This window comes from Apodemus sylvaticus, chromosome 5 (genome assembly GCF_947179515.1).
Source record: "Apodemus sylvaticus chromosome 5, mApoSyl1.1, whole genome shotgun sequence".
Classification (NCBI taxonomy): domain Eukaryota; kingdom Metazoa; phylum Chordata; class Mammalia; order Rodentia; family Muridae; genus Apodemus; species Apodemus sylvaticus.
Genome location: NC_067476.1, coordinates 132,165,453 through 132,190,026, shown reverse-complemented (window position 1 = coordinate 132,190,026; position 24,574 = coordinate 132,165,453). Strand labels below are relative to the sequence as shown.

The following is a 24,574-nucleotide window of genomic DNA, read 5'->3' as shown; positions in this document are numbered from 1 at the left end:
TCTTAAGTTCTTTTAATATATTGAATATTAGCCCTCTATTGGATGTAGGGTTAGTAAAGATCTTTTCCCAATCTCTTGGTTGTCATTTTGTCCTATTGACAGTGTTATTTGACTTTCAGAAGATTTGCAATTTTATGAGGTCCCATTTGTCGATCCTTGATCTTAGGACATAACCCATTGGTGTTCTGTTCAGGGAAATTTCCCCAGTGCTCATGTGTTCTAGGTTCTTCCCCTACTTTCTCTTCTATTAATTTCAATGTGTCTGGTTTTATGTGGAGGTCCTTGATTCACTTGGAGCTTTGTACAAGTAGACAAGAATGAATTGATGTGCATTCTTCTGCAATGCTGACCTCTAGTTGAACCAGCACCGTTTGTTGAAAATGCTGAGCAACTTATGAGCTTATATCGCTTATCTCGAGCCACACATTTTGTGATATCTCTTAAAAACCCATGACACCTTCCAGAATATAATTGTTTGAGTGTGTGTGTGTGTGTTTAACCAGTATAGTTTAGTCACATAGGTACCAAATTATGAACTCCACAAATCTCAGGGATATACACTATCAACCAACTCATTTCTAATAAAGAAGGAAGAAAAATGTCATGTGTTCAGAAGGAGTTTTCCATGGAATGTGTTCCATGAAGGATGACATGTAAGCACCAGTGTCTGAGGACTAAGAAATTGTGCTAAAGGAAAAAGGTTTGAAGCATAAGCTAAGCATAGCTTTCTGGAATTTGTTGCTTGATTTTCTTATCACACATGGGAGGAATTCTTATACAGTTATCAAATTCAGTGGCTAAGTTTCATAAACTGAAGTTACTGGTATAATGTTTGTTTGACCAGATGGCTGGGAACCCCAGCAGGCTGTTTCTATAACCTGCCTAGGTTCATTTGGGTCCTATTTTAATATCTTTTTGTTGGAAGGATCAAACAAAATAAAATAGAAAATAACGAACCAAGCCAAACAAAACGAAACAAAACCAATCTCAAAACACCAACCAAACATAAAAGAACAACTACAACAAACAACATGAAGAAGAAGAAAAAGATGATGATGATGAAGAAGAAGAAGAAGAAGAAGAAGAAGAAGAAGAAGAAGAAGAAGAAGAAGAGCAAGAGCAAGAACAAGAACAAGAACAAGAACAAGAGGAGGAGGAGGAGGAAGGAGCCAGAGGAGGAGGAAGAGGAAGAGGAAGAGGAGGAGGAAGAAATGAAATACAAAAAAAAAAACACCGACGACAACGACGACGACTACTACTACTATCAGTACTAGTACTAGTACTACTAGTACTACTACTACATACATTCCATTATCTGCAGACTTCTCTACAACTTCCAATCCTTCTGTTTGTACACAGTTCTAATTTTCATGTTTATCTGGGAGCTATGAGCCAAAATTCTGCACTATATCCTGCTTGGCAGGGTAGCTACATTCTCTATTCATACTACTCTTTCATGTCCTTTTTTCACTTCATCAAATCTGCCTCCATACTCAAATAATCCCTCATCTCATGTACTTCTCCTTATGAATTCTGGCACTTTCTCTGTTTCCTTTTCTCAGAGACTTTGTAGCAGATACAGCCCATTCTCACCTTCCCAAGTTCTGGTCACCTTTCATATTCATAACATGGCAAACATATCTCTTACCCCAAATTTTCTAACTTTACTCTTGTCCTAAGAAATCATATGAAGAGTCAGCTTTAATACCTAGGGTCCACCTTGTCTGGTAGTGAAGTTTACACATGGATCATTATCTGGAGGTCTTCACAGTTTATTATATCAGTGGAAGGAGAGAATCCAATGCAACATTTCCTGAGTAATTTATTTGTGAAATCTAAGGGCTGGGACTTTATTTCGCAAAAGGTACAGTGTTCCATTTTCAAGACTCCTGAATACCAACACAACTAATCTCTAAACCCTTTCAAGAATTATTCATTGGCATTTTCCCCAAGACCTCAACATACATGATAGGGGAAGATTTCTGGAGTGACATTGCATCTGAGAGGTGATCAAATACAGTTCTTAAAAGTTATTTTTGTATTGAAATATATACAAATACACCCTGAGCATTCCAAAACCAAATAACTAATATTATGATTTTTATATTGGTATCAATGGTTTTGATAATAGTTTAATAATAATATTGAGTGTCAGCAATAGCTCTAGCTCTTGATTTTGTTTATAAATTGCTAATGCTTTTCATGAAGTTCTGGTGTTTCCAGAAATGTACATGAGTTCATGATAATGAGTTCACCCTTTTTTAGATCTTCTTTTCAGAACTTTGTCTAAACTTGATACTTAAATAGTAAAACTCATAAGAGAAATGGTCTAATCCTTCACATCTACATTAACATGATAGGAAGAAAATTTTTCTTTCTGTTTGTGACTTGTCCTAGCATTTGAGCTAGTAACCATTTAACGAATATCCTTAGTGTGGACAGTTTTTCAGTCTGTAATTTCATTACCAAGAAAATGTTCTTCACTTTCTCTGAGGAAATTTTTGTATCAAAATTCTAAAAGTTATATCCTTGTTGAAGAAGAGAGCTATCATGTATCCTCATAGGCTGTGTATCTGCTGCTATATATAATGTTACATGCAATTTAGGGTCATAATCCTGCTCTGAGTGATGTTGCTTGTGTAAGGCCTCCACTGGGTAGCCAAAGGCTTCTGATTTCAATACAGGAGTGTGTTCATCATGCACTGATTAAAGAATTTCTACAGTGATTGTCACCCATCTCTCTGTGCCTTGTGTCAGGTGTGTGTCTTATCCACAAACCTATTAGTTTCCTGTGACTGCCTTGTTTATTGAAGCCAAGCAATAGATAATATTTGACACCCAAAGGTAATAAAGTTTTCTGAGTTACCTCTGAAATCTCAAAATGTTCCTATAGAACCAAACCACTATATTCTATGACAGAGAAAGAGAGCAGATGGAGAAGCATCAGAACCCAGAAGAGTAGCATCTATACCCTATCCACTAACATCCAGACATATTCATCAAAACAAGGTTTGAGAGCTCTTAAAGTGTGTATTATCAGTTTGTGTTTTATAAGAGTAGGTATTGTGATAGTAACACAAAACCAGGACAAACAATTTCCTTTGGCTTCTATTTCTACAAATGTATTTGAAAAATAGGAGGTCAAGCCTAGAATACTAGATACTTCATAAAATGACTTCTGTGTATTACTGCTTTCTGTCAAATATGAGTGCCCCCATTCACCATCTGATTTTTGATGGGTTTCAAGTTGTCACTTGTATCAGAATTAGAAGTCCTTCACGGGGATTTTACTTAAGACTCAAAAGAAGTTACCCCTGGCCTTTTCTGAGATGGTTGTTTGTCAAATTTACAGAATGACCTGCTACTGTGTAAAGAAGACAAGATGTGCCTTCTTTAGGTATGAAGAGAACTAGTTAATCTATTCTGTCAACAAACCACCCAGAGATCATTCTGGACATAATGCCCAGGTCTGGAAATGGAGCATAAATGAATGTGTATTGAGTGAAATTCTATCAGGCAATCCATCAGAGAACTTACTTGAAATAGCATGTACTTAAATATTTATCAGTAGACATTTAGCATTCCAAAACACACAGTCATTTTGAGAGTATAGTTTTTGCATTGATGTCAATAATGTTGATAATATCTTTATACTAATGTTTAATGTGACCAACAGGACTGCAGAAGTGCTTCAGGTTTAGTATTTAAAAACAATTCTAATTCTTGTCTTTAAGATCTGGGTATTGCCTAATAATGAGTTGAATTAGACTCTGAATATTGATAGATATTTTTTCAGATTCTTGTCTACTTTTTATAAAGATATAGAAATGCTCATTTAAGTGTTGGAGGCAAGCTCCTTTTATCTGATTGATCATAAGGTCATGAGCAAACATCTTTTGGTTTTTCTGATGTTTTTCTATTAATTATAGTTAAAAACTTATTGGTGCATAATCTTTCACATATGAGTAAATCTCTTTTTTTTTTTTGGTGTTTTGAGACATGGTTTCTCTGTGTAGCCCTGTCTGTCCTGAAACTCACTCTGTAGACCAGGCTGGCCTCGAACTGAGAAATCCACCAGCCTCTGCCTCCCAACTGCTGGGATTATAGGCATGTGCCACCACTGCCAGTATATTAATCAATCTTATGGAAATTATTCATCCCCCATTTTACCTAGAGAACTCTCTTGAACAATTATGTAGATATATTTGTAGGCACAATATTTGAATGTCTTCTATGGCTATCCATATTTTTATGATTTCAAGACAGCAATACCTCTGGTATGTCCAGAAGAAAGAAACCCAAATGACTCTAATCCATAACCTTGTGTGTTGAGACTATAATCTTTCCTACAAACCTATTGACTGAATCAATGACATCTTTGATTATTGAAGATCTGCAAGCAAAAGCCTGTCACATGCATGGTAAATATTTTATAAATATTTGTGGAGTTTCATAATCTTTAGAGTCAATCAGGATTGCTATGAGAGAACAGAAAAAAAGCAGAGGTATGTTCATACTCTGAGAAACCAGAACCCAAGGGATTGCTATGTTTACCTATCTACCAGTAGTCAAAAACATACTTCTATTCATGGAGAAAGAACTCTTATAATAGGTGTCATAAATGTTGCTTGTTGGGTCAGAGTAATATTTCCTTCAGCAACCTAGAATTAGGAATTAAGTTTTGTACAATTCTTGCTTCTGTACCCAATTACACTTCTAGGATAACTTTTCTGTCTGTCTGTCTGCATGGTCAATTATTCATTTAGTAACATACATTAATATCAGTTGTTTCATGTCAGGAGTTCAACTCACAGAACACCTGACTGACTCTGAACTATATCCTTGGTTCTTTCTGAGTCTGGATACTTTGATATTGAATTAGAGGGATAAATGCTCTGTCTATGTAAAACATGCTCTCTAGTTTTTCTGCTGTACCAATTGAAACCAACACACAGGAGGTCCATGAAGACTTGAGTAGAGGTAATAAAACCTAGTAGACACAGCTTTAGTTAGAAGTATACATTGTTCAAGTTCTAATAGAATAAGACATGCCTCAGGCCATCTGTTTCAAGAAAATGACACTGGACAATGTAGGGAAACCAGTGTGGTTACAGCAAGAATGAGCATTTTGTTGAGGGTCAGAACACGAACAGTTACTTACATGGACTTGCCAGAACTATGTTTGATCATAAAACAATCATTTCCATCAATTTGTTGCTCAGGTATGTTCCTTTGATGTATATGCTGTAAATGATTATCAAGATATCCAAAACATCATGTTCCCTCATTTTGACTGGTTTCATTCCCAATATTGCTTTTAAAGGATCACATAGGGGCATTTTCTGCAATCATGGCTGAAGTTAAGGAGCAAGACCAAAGTGCCAAGGAAATTCATTGGTCTCTGCAGCATTTTACACATGGCATGCTCAGATTTAAAGTTGGAGTTTTATGAGAACACAAGACTCAAGATCCTTTAGCAATCAACACAGCCACTCTGCAGTATATTCCACTAGTTATGAATGGCCACATCTTCCAAATTCACCCCTCCTTTCCTATTTCCTCACCTCTCACCTCAATTAATCTTCCTGTTCAACACACCTCTTTTACCTCACCTTTCCCATTTGTGATTATTGTCATTTCTCCTAGCTTCACAACTCCACCTCTTCACAAGTCTTGGCCTTATTGCTCAATTTAAGTTCATCCTAGTTATGGTAACATATGTATGAGGCCCCCAACATTAAACTTCATTTTTTTTTATTCAGAAAAAATTAAATACCAGTCTGGAAGTATCCATGTCCTCAGAATTTCTAGTTGTCTTTATGTGCCCAGAATTAAGTGTATGCATTCATATCCACCGTAAAATAAACCAATATGAAAAAGCAAGAATAGTGTGTGCATTAAGGATCACTGCTGAGAAGACCCCCTTAAGAGCTATGCCTAAATCTCCAGAGGTAGGCCTTCTCCTCTTCTACCCTCTCACGTATTCTTACCCTCACTCTGAATCTGACTGGGCTCTGCCCTTCCAGGACTCTGCCTTTCCCGTCTCCTCCTGGCATATAGATACCCAGAGTCAAAGGTAGACCCATATACCACAGATTCCTGAGTCATTCTCTTGATGCTATACTAAAGGTGTTCTGGTCCCAAGAACTAATATGGACTCCCCACTTTTGATTTTACCCTGCCTTCTTCCAGCAGCATACCAATGACTCATAGCAATCTCGCAATGGAGAAGCAGGTCCAGTTACTACATAAGTGAAGCACATGGAAAGATCAAAGAAGGGAGTATTACATTAAAAATAAGAGATGATAGGAGACTTTCAAATTAGTGCTGCCACCCCTAGCATGTTGCATCATAGGAAATTGAGCTCTAAGTCTTAGGCTGACAATAAAATCTTGGGCTCAGCAAGAGAGACTTCAGTCGTGGACCTACATCAGTACTCTTCAGACCATTCTGAAAACATGGGCTAAATTTCTAGGAGACAGACACTCTTCCCATATGCAAACATCTCCTAATCTCCTGATTCTGCCAATGAGAAACAACTCCTCTTGCGTCCTTGGTTCTAAATGTCCAGGACGAAATCTAATCATGTATGTTCTTATCCACTCAGGTAGGCACAGTGCTAATTTTGAGAGAATTTTATGTACCCCAATGTAAGTATCTATTGTCTCATACAGGCAATCTTCTGCCTGTATGAGAGATCACATCATGAACCATGAACTTTTGCTGATCTGCCTGTTCACGGAAGGGATAGGTAATCAATTCAGATTGGAATTTCCTGCATGTGCCTTTTTAGGCCTCACTTTGTAGTATCCATTTACATCAGGTTTCACCTTTGGACAAAGAATAGGATTAGTTGCATTACTTACCATGGGAAGGTACCCATGTGTAGCAGCCATATGCAATAGAGCCAACTAATGCTTCCAGAGTTCATGTTAGCATTCTTCAGCTGCATGAATTACTGCCCACACAGCACAGAAGTCATATATTTCACAGAGATGCTTTTGGCTTATTTGGTCTCTTTTCTTTCTGGGAGAGCTGGAAAGTTTCTCCAGCTGAGATATATTAAATAATTTTTGCTCAAACATGTGTCCCTGCCAAGGGTCTTCTAGGCTTCAGAGAATAGCCCAATTTAGGGAAAGTTGACCTTTCTATGTGAAGATTTCCAGGTTAAACACTTCACAATCTAAGCCAATGATTTGTGCACATACCCTTACTCTAACACGCAATGGTATAGATCTCCACTGACAAGAATTAATGTATACCTCCCCCCGCACCAGCTTCAACCATTCATAAGTCATTACTTTGCTACATGTTTGCCCCAATATCTTACACACACTTTCTCAAAATATCTACATATCTACACAAATATATGTTCATAAATGTACTGTATGATTCTGTGTGTTAAGGTAACATAAGCTGGAGTTATAGTGAAAGTTGCCTCCGCAGAAGAAATTCCTCCATGAGATCCAGCTGTAAGGCATTTTCTCAATTAGTGATCATGGTGGGATGGCCTAGCTCATTACGGGTGGTGCAATCCCTGGGTTGTTAGTCCTAGGTTCTATAGGAAAGCAAGCTGAGTAAGGCAGTGGAAGCAATATAGTAACCACCACCCTGCCATGGTCTCTGCATCAGCTTCTGCCTCCAAGTTCCTGCCCTGTGCAAGTTCTTTTCCTGACTTCCTTAGGTGATGAACAGAAATGTGGAAGAGTAAGCTAAGTGACCCTTTCCTCCCCAACTTTTTTCTTGGTCATTATGCTTTGTACTGAATACAACCCTGACTAACACAACATCCCCTCTGCACGCCTTACAACATTCACAGGAAACTAGACATCAAATATACACATCTATCCAAATGAACTCATTTATGGAAGAACATTCATCTAAGTCAGATTCAGCAGTTTTACATGCTGCTTGACACAATTCTAACTCACCATAGCTTATACCAGGAGGCACCTTCTGGGGAATTAATATATGGTCCTGTTAATATATAATCTATTAATAATCTTAATATATAGTCTATTAATGGGGCTAATATATAGTCCCATTAATATATGCCACTTCTTTGAACAGAATGATTCATATGATCTCTTACCATTTTTTGCTCTATGAACCAGGAGAAATATGACACCAAAGGCAAATAAATGTGACTAGCATTTTAAAATATCGTCAGAAAGGTAGTACCCAGTTTGAAATCTGTACCACAGAGAGAGGTGGTAAAGCTTTCCCTGTCCCTGGAACACAAGTATGCTCTTATCAAAGTAAAGTCTCTGGAATGAAGCATTGGGTTAATAATTCTGACAGTAGCACAGAAATCAGTCACTCTTTTTCACTGTAAGATGGCTTCAGGCTAGTTTACTCACTTTATAGTCTTTCCTTTACAGTTTTCCTTCTTCAGCAGACAGTTTTCTCTCCTTCCCTGTTCCACAATTTCTCTCCCTACATCCCCTTTCACTCAGAACCACCCTCATCCACATTCTCTCAGCAAAGATCAGGCATCCAAGGAACATCAGTCAGACAAAATATGACAAGGTATAATAAGTTCAGGCTGTTACCTTCACCTAAAGGTTCTATGGAGCAAGCCAATATGACTCTTTCAGCGGTGGTGGCACACGCCTTTAATCCCAGCACTTGGGAGGCAAAGGCAGGAGGATTTCTGAGTTCAAGGACAGCCTGGAGTGAGTTCCGGGACAGCCAGGACTACACAGAGAAACCCTGTCTCAGGGGGAAAAAAAATAGGACTCTTTCCCACAAGCAGGAAAGAGTCAAAGACAGCCACAACACCCACTGTTAGGAATTCTACAAAAACACCAACCTACTCAACCATAAGATATATACAGAAGACTGAGGTCAGACTCCTATAGAGTCATTAATATCTATGAGCCCAGCTGAGTCCTAGTCAGTTGTCTCTATGTTCTTGTAGTGTCCCTGAGTCCTCTAATTTCTATGATTCTCTCTTCTTCTCCATTGCAAGACACCCTGCCTTCAGCCTAATGTTTGGCTCTTGGAATATGCATCTACTACCATGAGTTGCAAGATGAAATATCTCTGGTCTCTTTAATCAGGATTATGCTAGGCAAGGTTAAAAGCACTATCTTCAGGCAGGACAAGCTGTGTCAAAATTTCCTTCAGTTGTTGATGTTCCATTCATGACACTTGAGGCCTTGTCTGGTTTTTGAAAATACATAGCTCAATATCTGTATGCTCTACTACCAGAAGTCTTTTCTAGGATTGCTCTAAAGTTTTGTTAACTATCCATTCCATTAGGCATCTAATTAGGACTAGAAATGCCCTGTACTTACAGTTGTTTATATGAGAATTTCAACTAACACCTTACCTTGCCTGTTCTCTCCCTTACTGGTCCTTAATCTGTCTGTAATAATCTATTCTATTCTACTTCCAAAGAAGAATTTTGTGTCACTCCTTAAAGTCTCCTTGTTAGCTTATTTGGGTATGTGGATTGTATCATGTTTATTTTTTAGTTTACAGCTAATATCTACCTGTGAGTGTAAAGTAAATTAACCATTCCACTTATTCTGTAAAAATGCATAGAATCCAGGCATTTCATTATAAGACACAGTCTAGATTGAATTAGATTGGAAGTTAATATAACTTATTTATTTATAACTTATTTCCCACCCATAATGTACCATGTTACTGGCTGTTTTTTTCCTAGACATATTCTGCTGTCTCCTCTCATGATAGCCACCTCCATGTACTTTCAACTTTTCTCCTCACTTGATGATCACTTTCCAAATTTTTCTCCCTATTACCCAATATCATGCTCTAGACTTTTATTGTTCAGTTAAATACAGGGAGGAACCTTTACATAGCATTGCTTAGTATATATGAGGATTGGCTCATCATCAAAGGAATCCAGATCTTGAGAGCCAGTATTTAGCAATAAATACAATCAACATCAGATCAATCCACTACATTGTGAGTGTACACTGTGTTTGTCTTTCTGGGTCTAGATTAGCTTACTCAGGATTCATTTTTTTTTTATATTTTTTTTAATTTTTTTTATTCGATATAATTGATTTACATTTCAAATGATTTCCCCTTTTCTAGCCCCCCCACTCCCCGAAAGTCCCGTAAGCCCCCTTCTCTTCCCCTGTCCTCCCTCCCACCCCTTCCCACTTCCCCGTTCTGGTTTTGCCGAATACTGTTTCACTGAGTCTTTCCAGAACCAGGGGCCACTCCTCCTTTCTTCTTGTATCTCATTTGATGTGTGGATTATGTTTTGGGTATTCCAGTTTTCTAGGTTAATAACCACTTATTAGTGAGTGCATACCCATGATTCACCTTTTGAGTCTGGGTTACCTCACTTAGTATGATGTTCTCTAGCTCCATCCATTTGCCTAAGAATTTCATGAATTCATTGTTTCTAATGGCTGAATAGTACTCCATTGTGTAGATATACCACATTTTTTGCATCCACTCTTCTGTTGAGGGATACCTGGGTTCTTTCCAGCATCTGGCAATTATAAATAGGGCTGCTATGAACATAGTAGAACATGTATCCTTATTACATGGTGGGGAATCCTCTGGATATATGCCCAGGAGTGGTATAGCAGGATCTTCTGGAAGTGAGGTGCCCAGTTTTCGGAGGAACCGCCAGACTGATTTCCAGAGTGGTTGTACCAATTTGCAACCCCACCAGCAGTGGAGGAGTGTTCCTCTTTCTCCACACCCTCTCCAACACCTGCTGTCTCCTGAATTTTTTTTAATTTTTTTATTCGATATAATTTATTTACATTTCAAATGATTTCCCCTTTTCTAGCCCCCTCACTCCCCGAAAGTCCCGTAAGCCCCCTTCTCTTCCCCTGTCCTCCCACCCACCCCTTCCCACTTCCCCGTTCTGGTTTTGCTGAATACTGTTTCACTGAGTCTTTCCAGGACCAGGGGCCACTCCTCCTTTCTTCTTGTACCTCATTTGATGTGTGGATTATGTTTTGGGTATTCCAGGTTTCTAGGTTAATATCCACTTATTAGTGAGTGCATACCATGATTCACCTTTTGAGTCTGGGTTACCTCACTGAGTATGATATTCTCTAGCTCCATCCATTTGCCAAGGAATTTCATGAATTCGTTGTTTCTAATGGCTGAATAGTACTCCATTGTGTAGATATACCACATTTTTTGCATCCACTCTTCTGATGAGGGATACCTGGGTTCTTTCCAGCATCTGGCAATTATAAATAGGGCTGCTATGAACATAGTAGAACATGTATCCTTATTACATGGTGGGGAGTCTTCTGGGTATATGCCCAGGAGTGGTATAGCAGGATCTTCTGGAAGTGAGGTGCCCAGTTTTCGGAGGAACCGCCAGACTGATTTCCAGAGTGGTTGTACCAATTTGCAACCCCACCAGCAGTGGAGGAGTGTTCCTCTTTCTCCACACCCTCTCCAACACCTGCTGTCTCCTGAATTTTTAATCTTAGCCATTCTGACTGGTGTAAGATGAAATCTTAGGGTTGTTTTGATTTGCATTTCCCTAATGACTAATGAAGTTGAGCATTTTTTAAGATGCTTCTCCGCCATCCGAAGTTCTTCAGGTGAGAATTCTTTGTTTAACTCTGTACCCCATTTTTTAATAGGGTTGTTTGGTTTTCTGGAGTCTAACTTCTTGAGTTCTTTATATATATTGGATATTAGCCCTCTATCTGATGTAGGATTGGTGAAGATCTTTTCCCAATTTGTTGGTTGCCGATTTGTCCTCTTGATGGTGTCCTTTGCCTTACAGAAACTTTGTAATTTTGTGAGGTCCCATTTGTCAATTCTTGCTCTTAGAGCATACGCTATTGGTGTTCTGTTCAGAAACTTTCCCCCTGTACCGATGTCCTCAAGGGTCTTCCCCAGTTTCTTTTCTATTAGCTTCAGAGTGTCTGGTTTATGTGGAGGTCCTTGATCCATTTGGATTTGAGCTTAGTACAAGGAGACAAGGAAGGATCAATTCGCATTCTTCTGCATGCTGACCTCCAGTTGAACCAGTACCATTTGTTGAAAAGGCTATCTTTTTTCCATTGGATGTTTTCAGCCTCTTTGTCGAGGATCAAGTGGCCATAGGTGTGTGGGTTCATTTCTGGATCTTCAATCCTGTTCCATTGATCCTCCTGTCTGTCACTGTACCAATACCATGCAGTTTTTAACACTATTGCTCTGTAGTATTGCTTGAGGTCAGGGATACTGATTCCCCCAGATTTTCTTTTGTTGCTGAGAATAGTTTTAGCTATCCTGGGTTTTTTGTTGTTCCATATGAATTTGATAATTGCTCTTTCTAACTCTGTGAAGAATTGAGTTGGGATTTTGATGGATATTGCATTGAATCTGTATGGTGCTTTAGGCAAAATGGCCATTTTAACTGTATTGATTCTACCGTTCCATGAGCATGGGAGGTTTTCCCATTTTTTGAGGTCTTCTTCCATTTCCTTCTTCACAGTCTTGAAGTTCTTGTCATACAGATCTTTCACATGTTTGGTAAGAGTCACCCCAAGATACTTTATACTGTTTGTGGCTATTGTGAAGGGGTGTGGCTATTGTCATTTCCCTAATTTCTTTCTCAGCCCGCTTATCCTTTGACCATAGGAAGGCCACTGATTTGCTTGAGTTATTTTATAACCTGCCACTTTGCTGAAGTTGTTTATCAGCTGTAGGAGCTCTCTAGTGGAGTTCTTTGGGTCACTTAGGTAGACGATCATGTCGTCTGCAAATAATGATAGTTTGACTTCTTCCTTTCCAATTTGTATCCCTTTGACCTCCTTATGTTGTCGAACTGCCCGAGCTAGTACCTCAAGTACAATATTGAAAAGATAAGGAGAAAGGGGACAGCCTTGTCTGGTCCCTGATTTCAGTGGGATTGCTTCAAGTTTCTCTCCATTTAGTTTGATGCTGGCTACTGGTTTGCTGTATATTGCTTTTACTATGTTTAGGTATGGGCCTTGAATTCCTGTTCTCTCCAAGACTTTAAGCATGAAAGGATGCTGAATTTTGTCAAATGCTTTTTCAGCATCCAATGAAATGACCATGTGGTTTTGTTCTTTGAGTTTGTTTATGTAGTGGATTGTATTGATGGATTTCTGTATATTGAACCAACCCTGCATTCCCGGGATAAAGCCTACTTGATCATGGTGGATGATCGTTTTGATGTGTTCTTGGATTCGGGTGGCAAGAATTTTATTGAGTATTTTTGCATCGATGTTCATAAGGGAAATTGGTCTGAAGTTCTCTTTCTTTGTTGGATCTTTGTGTGGCTTTGGTATCAGCGTAATTGTGGCTTCGTAGAAAGAATTGGGTAGTGTTCCTTCTGTTTCTATTTTGTGGAATAGTTTGAAGAGTATTGGTGTTAACTCTTCTTTGAAGGTCTGGTAGAATTCTGCACTGAAACCATCTGGTCCTGTGCTTTTTTTGGTTGGAAGGCTTTCTATGACTCCTTCTATTTCTTTAGGCTTTATGGGACTGTTTAGATGGTCTAGTTGGTCCTGATTTAATTTTGGTATTTGGTATCTGTCAAGGAAATTGTCCATTTCCTCCAGATTCTCCAGTTGTGTTGAGTACAGGCTCTTGTAGTAGGATCTGATGATTTTTTGGATTTCCTCAGTTTCCGTTGTTATATCTCCATTTTCATTTCTAAGTTTGTTAATTTGGATACTTTCTCTGTGCCCTTTGGTCATTCTGGCTAAGGGTTTATCTATCTTGTTGATTTTCTCAAAGAACCAGCTCCTGGTTTTGTTGATTTTTTGTATGGTTCTCTTTGTTTCTACTTGATTGATTTCGGCCCTGAGTTTGATGATTTCCTGCCTTCTACTCCTCCTGGGTGAAATAGCTTCTTTTTGTTCTAGGGCTTTCAGGTGTGTCATTAAGCTGGTGATGTATGCTCTCTCCATTTTCTTTTTGGAGGAACTCAGGGCTATGAGTTTTCCTCTTAGCACTGCTTTCATTGTGTCCCATAGATTTGTGTATGTTGTGTTTTCATTTTCATTGTGTTCTAAAAAGTCTTTAATTTCTTTCTTTATTTCTTCCTTGACCAAGGTATCATTGAGTAGAGTATTGTTCAATTTCCACGTGTATGTGGGTTTTCTGTTGTTTCTGTTGCTATTGAAGACCACTTTTACTCCATAGTGATCAGATAGGAGGCATGGGATTAGTTCGATCTTCTTATATTTGTTGAGGTCTGTCTTGTGACCAATTATATGGTCGATTTTGGAGAAGGTACCATGAGGTGCTGAAAAAAGGTATATTCTTTTGTTTTAGGATAGAATGTTCTATATATATCTGTTAAATCTAATTGGTCCAAAGCTTCAATTAGTTTCATTGTGTCCTTGTTTAGTTTCTCTTTTCCTGATCAGTCCATTGAGGAAAGTGCAGTGTTGAAGTCACCCACAATTATTGTGTTAGGTGCAATGTGTGCTTTTAGTTTTAATAAAGTTTCTTTTACGAAAGAGGGTGCCCTTGCATTTGGGGCATAGATGTTCAGGATTGACAGTTCTTCTTTTTGTATTTTTCCTTTGACCAGCAAGAAGTGTCCCTCAGGGTCTCTTTTGATGACTTTGGGTTGAAAGTCAATTTTATCTGATATTAAAATGGCTACTCCAGCTTGTTTCCTGAGACCATTTGCTTGTAAAATTGTCTACCAGCCTTTTACTCTAAGGTAGTGTTTGTCTTTGACCCTGAGGTGTGTTTCCTGTAAGCAGCAAAATGTAGGGTCCTGTTTACGTATCCAGTCAGTTAGTCTGTGTCTTTTTATTGGGGCATTAAGTCCATTGATGTTAAGAGATATTAAAGAATAGTGATTGTTACTTCCTATCATTTTTGACGTTATTTTTTAAATTTGATTGCTTAACTTCTTTTGGGTTTGAGGAAAGGTTACTATCTTGCTTTTTCCAGGGTGAAGTTTCCCTCCTTGTATTGGTGTTGTCCTCCTATTATCCTTTTTAGGGCTGGGTTTGTGGATAGATATTGGGTAAACTTGGTTTTGTCGTGGAATATCTTAGTTTCTCCATCTATGGTGATTGAGAGTTTTGCTGGATATAGTAGTTTTGGTTGGCATTTGTGTTCTCTTAGAGTCTGCATGAGATCTGCCCAGGACCTTCTAGCCTTCATAGTCTCAGGTGAAAAGTCTGATGTGATTCTGATAGGTCTTCCTTTATATGTTACTTGGCCTTTTTCTCTTACTGCCTTTAATATTCTTTCTTTGTTTAGAACATTTGGTGTTTTGATTATTATGTGACGGGAAGTATTTCTGTTCTGGTCCAGTCTGTTTGGAGTTCTGTAGCCTTCTTGTATATTCATGGGCATCTCTCTCTTTAGGTTAGGGAAGTTTTCTTCCATAATTTTATTGAAGATATTTGCTGGCCCTTTAAGTTGTAAATCTTCACTCTCATCTATGCCTATAATCCTTAGGTTTGGTCTTCTCATTGTGTCCTGGATTTCCTGGATATTTTGGGTTACAAGCTTTTTGCATTTTGCATTTTCTTTAACTGTTGAGTCCATGGTTTCTATGGAATCTTCAGCATCTGAGATTCTTTCTTCTATTTCTTGTATTCTGTTGTTGATATTTGCATCTCTGTCCCCTGATTTCTTCCCAAGGCTTTCTATCTCCAAAGTTGTCTCCTTTTGAGTTTTCTTAGTTGTTTCTACTTCTGATTTTAGATCCTGGATGGTTTTGCTTAGCTCCTTCACTTGCTTGTTTGTGCTTTCCTGTAATTCTTTAAGAGATTTTTGTGTTTCCTCTTTCATGACCTCAGCCTGTTGACCAAAGTTCTCCTGTATTTCTTTAAGTGATTTTTGCGTTTCCTCCTTGTTGGCTTTTATACTCTCTTGGATTTCTTTCAATGATTTTTGTGTTTCCCTCGTAAGGGCTTCTAACTTTTGATCCATTTTCTCCTGAATTTCTTTAAGTATGTCCTTCATGTGTTCCTGTACCAGCATCATGACCAGTGATTTTAAATCCAAATCTTGTTTTACTGGTGTGATGGGGTATCCAGGACATGCTAGTAGAGGAGAATTGGGTTCAGATGTTGCCATATTGCCTTGATTTCTGTTAGTGACGTTCCTGCGTTTGCCTTTTGCCATCTAGTTCTCACTGGTGTTACTTGGTCTTGTCAGTGCTGGACTCACCAGTGCAAGCTGCCCCTTCCCCGTTGGCCTCTGGTGCACAGCTTACACCCTGCACTGCCTGTAGACAGGGTGCTGCTGTCCAGGCTGTTCAGATCCCGAAGCAGGCACCTGAAGGCTCCCGCTGGGGCCCGCAGGATTTACCGGAGCACAGGGACTTCTCCCAGCTGGCTGCCCGGAAGCCCCCACTAGCCTCTTGAGGGACCTGGAGATGTGGTGTGGCCGCCCAGGCTGATCTGAAGCGGAGAGAGTTGAGCTGAGGGCTTTCGCCTGAGGCCTTGCCCCAGATTGTGTCTGTGGACCAGATGGAGCCTGTGTGCACCCCCAGGGAGTGCCGACGGTGTATGCTGCTGTGACCTCCCCTGTGTTCCGCTCACTCCGCTGGGCAGCCGATTCCCCCACCGGGCTGGCGCACATAAGGTTAGCCTGGTCGCCCAGGCCCTGAGTCCAGGCAAAAGCCTGGGAGGCCAAGGTCCGAGCAAAGTTCCCCTAGGGCTATGACTGTTAATTGGGTCCGCCAGGTGACCCGGATGGCCGGCTCCCGGAAAGCACCGGGAGAGTCTGCTGTGCTAACAACCTCCTGGGCAGGTTGACTCACAGATGGCCCACCAAGCCGCCCAGTTCTTGGGGTCAGTCCTGTGCCTTTTGGGGCCTAGACCCCTGTTTTGTTAGCCTCAGGCTACGCTTTTTAGCCGTTTCTGCCCTCTCGAGCACTCTGGGTCCTGTAGGCAAAATGGCGGCGCGTGCGCCGGCCAGGACAAAAAAACCTCCTGGCTGGGTTGGCACCCTGATGGCCACCTGAACAGCCCAGGGCCTGGGTGCAGGCCAACGCCCGTCAGGCTCAGACCCCTGCGGTGTTGGCCTCGGATTATGTTTGTGTACCTCAGTCTGTCCGATCTCTGGAGTCCGAAATCAAGATGGAGGTGAGTCTCTCCTGACTGGTGGGAGGCCGCGTTCTGAAGTGGCTTCCGTGCAGCGAAAGGCGCTGCACAACCGCAGCTGCTTGCCGCCCGGCTGGTCAGCGAAGGTCAGTGGTCGTGGGCGCAGGGCCTAACTGGACCCTGTGTCACCTTGGTTCCACTGCTGATGGCCCTTCAGCTGGACCAGCCACTGCTGCACTCAGGATTCATTTTTTTAAGTTATATTCATTTGCCTGCAAGTTTCATGATGTCATTCTTTTTAACAGCTAAGCAAAACACCATTTAACATGCTTTCCTTATCTATTCTTTTGGTGAGGAATGTTTATGTTGTTTCTATTTTCTGAGAGTTGTGACTAAAACTATTACGAATGTAGATGAGCAGTTGTCCTCATAGTAGGATAGAACATGTTTTCGGTATATGCCCAGGAGTTGTATAGTTGGGTCTTGACTAGATCAATTTTCCCCCTTTTTAAAGAAACAACCATACTGATTTTTAAAGTGTGTATGCAAGTTGGCACACCTAGCAACAATGGACAAATATTGCCCTTACTACACATACTCACCTGTATAAGCTGTTACTCATTCTGACATGTATCATATGGAATCTCAGAGTCATTTGGATTTGAATTTCCTGATGGCTAAGCATGTTGAAAGATTTGTGAAGTACTGCTATGTCATTTGACAATGTTATCTTGAAAATTCTTACTTTAGATTTTATTTTTCACTTTGATTGTGGGGTTTGCTGATGTTGGATTTCCTGAGTTCATTGTATGTTTTAAAAATAAGCACTTTGTTAGATATTGGTGTAAATCTCTTCAATTCTTTGGGTTGCTTTCTTCTGCTGAGACATCTCAGCAGACCTGATTTCTGAGTTTTAATGTAGGCTTTTCCTAGTTTCCTTTCCTTTCCTTTTTTCCTTTCCTTCTTTTCTTTCCTTTCCTTTTCCTTCCTTACTTCCTTCTTTCTTCCTTCTTTCCTTCCTTCCTTTTTCTTCCTCCCCTTTCTTTCTCCTTCCTCCTCCTCCTCTTGTTCTTCGACCATATAATTGGTCATAAGACAGACCTCAACTGATATAAGAAGATTGAATAATACCATGGCTCATATCAGATCACTATGGAGTAAGAGTCGTCTTCAATAGCAACAAAAACAACAGAAAGCCCACATACACATGGAAACTGAACAATACTCAGTAATACCATGGTCAAGGAAGAAATAAGAAAAGAAATCCAAGACTTTTTAGAATTTAATGAAAATGAAGGCACAACATACCCAAAAATATGGAACACAATAAAAGCAGTGCTAAGAGGAAAACTCATAGCCCTGAGTGCCTCTAAAAAGTGGAGAGAGCATACACTAGTGGCTTAACAGCACACCTGAAAGCCCTGGAACAAAAAGAAGCTAATTTACCCAGGAGGAGTAGAAAACAGGAAATCATCAAACTCAGGGCTGAAATCAATCAAGTAGAAACAAAGAGAACCATACAAAGAATCAACAAAACCAGGAGCTGGTTCTTTGAAAAAATCAACAACATAGATAAACCCTTACCCAGACTAACCAAAGGGCACAGAGGTAGTATCCAAATTAACAAAATGAGAAATGAAATGGGAGATATAACAACAGAAACAGAGGAAAATCAAAAAAATCATCAGATCCTACTACAAAAGCCTATATGCAACACAACTGGAAAATCTGGAGGAAATGGACAATTTCCTAGACAGATACCAAATACCAAAATTAAATCAGGATCAAATAGATCATCTAAACAGTCCCATAACCCCTAAAGAAATAGAAGGGGGTCATAGAAAGTCTTTCAACCAAAAGAAAGCACAGGACCAGATGGTTTCAGTGCAGAATTCTATCAGACCTTCAAAGAAGACTTAACACCAATACTCTTCAAATTATTCCACAAAATAGAAACAGAAGGAACACTACCCAACTTGTTCTACAAAGTCACAACTATGCTAATATCAAAACCACACAAAGATCCAACAAAGGAGAACTACAGGCCAATTTCCCTTATGAATATCTATGCAAAAATACTCAACAAAATTATTGCCAATCAAATCCAAGAACACGTCAAAATTATCATTCACCATGATCAAGTAGGCTTCACCCCAGGGATGCAGGGATGGCTCAATATATGGAAATCCATCAATTTAATCCACTACATAAACAAACTCAAAGAAAAAAAAACACATGGTCATTTCATTAGATGCTGAAAAAGCATTTGACAAAATTCAGCATCCTTTCATGCTAAAAGTATTGGAAAGAACAGGAGTTCAAGGACCATACCTAAACATAGTGAAAACAATATACAGCAAACCGTTAGCCAACATCAAACTAAATGGAGAGAAAATTGAAGCAATCCCACTGAAATCAGGGACTAGACAAGGCCGCCCCCTCTCTCCATATCTTTTTAATATAGTACTTGAGGTACTAGCTAGAGCAATTAGACAACATAAGGAAGTCAAAGGGATACAAATTGGAAAGGAAGAAGTCAAACTATCACTATTTACAGATGATATAATAGTATACTTAAGTGACCCAAAAAACTCCACCAGAGAACTCCTACAGCTGATAAACTTCAGCAGAGTGGCTAGTTATAAAATCAACTCAAGCAAATCAGTAGCCTTCCTATACTCAAAGGATAAACAGGCTGAGAAAAAAATGAGGGAAATGACACCCATTCACAATAGCCACAAACAATATAAAGTATCTTGGTATGACTCTAAAAAAGTGAAAGATCTGTATGACAAGAACTTCAGGTCTCTGAAGAAAGAAATTGAAAAAGACCTCAGAAAATGGAAAATTTTTCCATGCTCGTGGATTGGCAGGATTAATACAGTAAAAATGGCCATCTTGCCAAAAGCAACATACAGATTCAATGCAATCCCCATCAAAATCCCAACTCAGCTCTTCACAGATTTAGAAAGAGCAAGTCTCAAATTCATCTGTAATAACAAAAACCCAGGATAGCTAAAACTATTCTCAACAGTAAAAGAACTTATGGGGGAATCAGTATCACAGACCTTAAGCAGTACTACAGAGCAAAAGTGTTAAAAAGCTGCATGGTATTGGTACAGTGACAGGCAGGTAGATCAATGGAATAGGACTGAAGACTCAGAAATGAACCCACACCCATGGTTCTTTGATCTTTGACAAAGGAGCTGAAACCATCCAGTGGAAAAAAAGATAGCCTTTTCAACAAATGGTGCTGCCTCAACTGGAGGTCAGCTTGCAGAAGAATGGGAATTGATCCATTCTTATCACCTTGTACTAAGGTCAAGTCCAAGGGGATCAAGGATCTACATGTAAAACCAGACACACTGAAGCTTATAGAGGAGAAAGTGGGATGAATCTTGAACACATGGGCACAGGGGAAAATTTCCTGAACAGAACACCAATAGCTATGCTCTTAGATCAAGAATTGACAAATGGGACCTCATAAAATTACAAAGTTTCTGTAAGGCAAAGGACACTGTCAATCAGACAAAACGGCAACCAACAAATTGGGAAAAGATCTTCACCAATCCTACATCCAACAGAGGGCTAATATCCAATACATACAAAGAACTCAAGAAGTTAGACTCCAAAGAGCCAAATAACCCCATTAAAAATGAGGTACAGAGCTAAACAAAGAATTTTCACCTGAAGAACTTCGAATGGCTGAGAAGCACCTTAAGAATTGTTCAACATCATTAGTCATTAGGGAAATGCAAATCAAAACAACCCTAAGATTTCATCTCACACCAGTTAGAATGGCTAAAATTAAGAGCTCAGGAGACAGCAGGTGTTGGCTAAGATGTGGAGAAAGAGGAACACTCCTCCACTGCTGGTGAGAATACAAGTTGGTACAGCCACTCTGGAAATCAGTCTGGTGGTTCCTCAGAAAACTGGGCATGACACTTCTGGAGGACCCTGCTATACCACTCCTGGGCATATACCCAGAGCATTCCCTGGCATGCAATGAGGACACATGCTCCACTACGTTCATAGCAGCCTTATTTATAATAGCCAGAAGCTGGAAAGAACCCAGATATCCCTCAATGGAGGAATGGATACAGAAAATGTGGTATATTTACAATAGAATACTACTCAGCAATGAAAAACAATGAATTCATTAAATTCTTAGGCAAATAGTTGGATCTAGAAAATATCATCCTATGTGAGGTAACCCAATCACAAAAGAACACAAATGGAATGCAGTCACTGATAAGTGGTTATTATCCCAGAAGCTCTGAATACCCAAGACACAATTCACACATCAAATCATTCTTAAGAAGAAGGAAGGAGAGGGCCCTGGTCCTGGAAAGGCTTGATGCAGCATTGTAGGGGATTACCAAAACAGAGAAGTAAGAGGGGGTTGATTGGAGAATGCTGCTGGAAGAGGGCTTATGGGACTTATGGGGAGGGGGGAACCAGGAAAGGGAAAATCAATTGGAATGTAAACAAAGAATATAGAAAATAAAAATAAATAAATAAATAAATAAAAGACAAGGAAAAATAAACTATTATGCCAAATATAACAAAACACAATTTTTATAGACATTAAAAGAGGAATTCTTGACTTCATGTGAAAATCTAATGAACCCAGGATAGCCAAACAATTCTGAACAATAAATGAACTTCGAGAGGAATTACCATCCCTGACCTCAAGCTGTACTACAGAGCAACAGTGATAAAAAAAAAATGCATGGTATTGGTAGAGACACAGACACACTGATCAATGGAATCAAATCAAAGACTCAGAAAAAACCTACCTACCTATAGATATTTGATTGTTTATAAAGAAGCCAAAACCATACAATGGAAAAAGGCAAAAAAAAAAAAAAAAAAAAAAAAACTTCAATAAATGGTGCTAGTCTAGCTGGGTATCTGCATGTAGAAGAATGAAAATAGATCTTAACCTTAGCCACTGAATGAAAATGGCAATTTTAACAATTTTTTTTTTAGAATCATTATAGCCTCCGAGGTGCTGTCATGAGATAATACTATATAAGGTTCACGTGGAAGCAATTCAATCACTCTGGGAAAGTCTTTGACACCCTCACAAGGGCATCTTCATCGTGTAAGTACATATTCTCTTAAATGTGTATTGAGCATCCTTCATCTTTCAGGGTCTGTGTTAGAATTAGACTCATTATAGAGAATGAGATGAGAACACCATGGCCTTCAGGGGGCTTAGAGCCAAATACTATCCTACAGAGAAAAAACTATCAGGAAATGTACTTTGGGTCGATGACATGTGGTCTAAATCTGAAGGAAGAGAAAGAACTAGCCTTGAACACCCAAACAGAGAAGTGGATTGGGGGAAAGAACTACACATGCAGAGCCTTAAGGGGGAAGCCCTATCCCTCCTGAGCGGAGTCTTAATGCTGAGCTGCATCCTGTATCTGATGATAATAACCACAAGAGGGAAGGCTTAGACCACTGGTGAATTTTCTTCTTCTGGCACTCCCAGTCAGGTTCCCACAGTGCACAGGGCAGGTGACTTCTGGAGTAGATTCTGTGTGCTCAGTGAAAGACAGAACACCTAACATAAATGAGTGTGTCCTGAGTCTTGGAGAGCCCCACATCACATACTATTCTGACTGCTGTGGACTTCCTAATGACACTGTGCATCAAACAAAAGTGACAGCAGATGGCAGCAGCTTCCTTTTCTATAGTTCCAGTCTCTCTCTTCCCAAGGTTAGCTGAAAGCCTTAAAACGATATTGCCCAGAATGAAGAGAAGGGTGTAAAAATGGGCCTCAGTGAGAAGAGCTCACAACAGGTGATGTGAAACCCTAAGACTGAATGATTTCTGACCTCCCCCCTCTCTGTCTTTATCTCACATCTCTGCTTTCTCGACTCTTGTCATTATGTCTTCTTAAGACCACTGGCATAAGTGTCAGAGAAAATCAGCTTTCTTCATTCTAGTATGTGATCAATCTGGGATGGATTAAGGGTTATAGTTAGGGTCAAAACTAAAGTTCATCATACACACATACTCATTCAGCTCAGGTTCATGGTTTGGTTTGGTTTGGTTTGGTTTGGTTTGGTTTGGTTTGGTTTGGTTTGGTTTGGTTTGGTTTGGTTTGGTTTGGTTTCTGAACGGGGGTGGGGGGGGTAGGGGGGGGTGGGGGGTGGGGGGGTCCTTATCTCCTTAAATTCTTCCTGTTCATGATGTCCTTTGTATTCAAATGTCCTGTCTACAACTCCTTTGCTCCTAGCCCATGCAGCCAGAGGAAAGATTCCTTTTCTCAAGGTGCTAGAGCCTTTGTATATTCCTGGCATTTCTGGTCCCCACTTTGGATCATCCTTATTCTAGAACTGCGTGTGACTCACTGCCTCACAGCACAAAAAACTATGAACAGTCAAACCTTCATCAACAAAAAAGCACAAAAGTAGGTCATCAACCATACCTGTTCTCTGTTAGATCCAAAGCAGGCATCCCAAAATGTCAATCCTGATGAAAGTGTCCTAAACAGATGTATGGCTTCTCCAGAAAAAGAAAAAAGCAGAGCATCCCACTAGCCCTTTGCCTTTGGGGATTGATCCTGAGATGTGCATGGTCAGGGGATCTTAACAGACCTGACTTACTCATGGAAAAAGAATTCATCCATGCTTCTTCCAGCCTCAGTCCACTATCCTTGGTACAGGTAGCTGCCGGCACATCGGTATCCTTGTGTGGATGTGTATGCCTGTACAGTCAGTGGTTATTCTAACAGTGTGTACATGTTTCCTGTGGTTACTAACTCCTGTTCCCTTCCAAACTCTATGAGGAAATCCTAAGACAGGCAGCCACTACCCTTCATCTGAGAGGAACCATAAACACATGAACCAAATTCAGCAGGATAGCTGAATCCCAGGCTACCTGCAGACCAAGTAAGTCTAGCAGTGAAAAGATCAGCTTCTCAGCATCTGAAATGCTGAAGTCAAGTCGTGTGGGGAAGCAATACATTTTAGTCCACTTGCCACTTTCTATCTTCCCCCAGTGTTTTCCAAAATGGCATTTGCTGGTCTCCTCAACAACTTTCAGCATGCATATGAGGTGCAAGAAGTCAGAACTATAGCTTTCTTTTAGGTAAATTTGAATTGGCATCTGCCTTTAACACAAGAGTCTCTGCAAATACTACAGCTGGCAGAGGAACAACCTGCAAGAGGCAAGAGAGAAATCCAATTCAGTATGACTGGTTCAAACTTCTAAAGTCTGATCGGGGCCAGTTACTCTTTTACGTATTTAAATCTACCACAACTTTGGGGAAACGTTTTCTCATGACAATTATAACAAAGTTTAAGGTATGATTACCTCAAAACTCCTTTGCAGAGTACAAGGGGAGGGGGGTACAGGGGGAGGTTGTTGTTTTGTTTTGTTTTTGCAAAGTAGCTGTGACCTCATGCATAAAAATGACTTCTTTTTCTCAATAATTTATTTTTATTCACTTTACATCTCAATCACAGCTACCCCTCTCTCCTCTCCTCCCAGTCCTGTCATATCAAATCCATACCCCCACAGCCCCATTCCCTTTTCCTCAGAAGAAGCCCTTCTTTTTTTTTTT

General features: G+C 39.8%; 1 protein-coding gene across 1 annotated transcript in view; it reads right to left on the bottom strand.

Moving 5' to 3' along the window:
* The window catches only part of LOC127684936 (cystatin-related protein 2-like), a 268,764-nt gene extending 245,076 nt beyond the window's left edge, over positions 1 to 23,688 (bottom strand). Inside the window, exon 1 of the mRNA XM_052181696.1 lies at positions 23,438 to 23,688. Within this exon, the coding sequence (XP_052037656.1) occupies positions 23,438 to 23,466 (29 nt within the window). The 5' untranslated portion in view covers positions 23,467 to 23,688. The remainder of the gene's footprint in view (positions 1 to 23,437) is intronic.
* Positions 23,689 to 24,574: the final 886 nt, after the last annotated feature.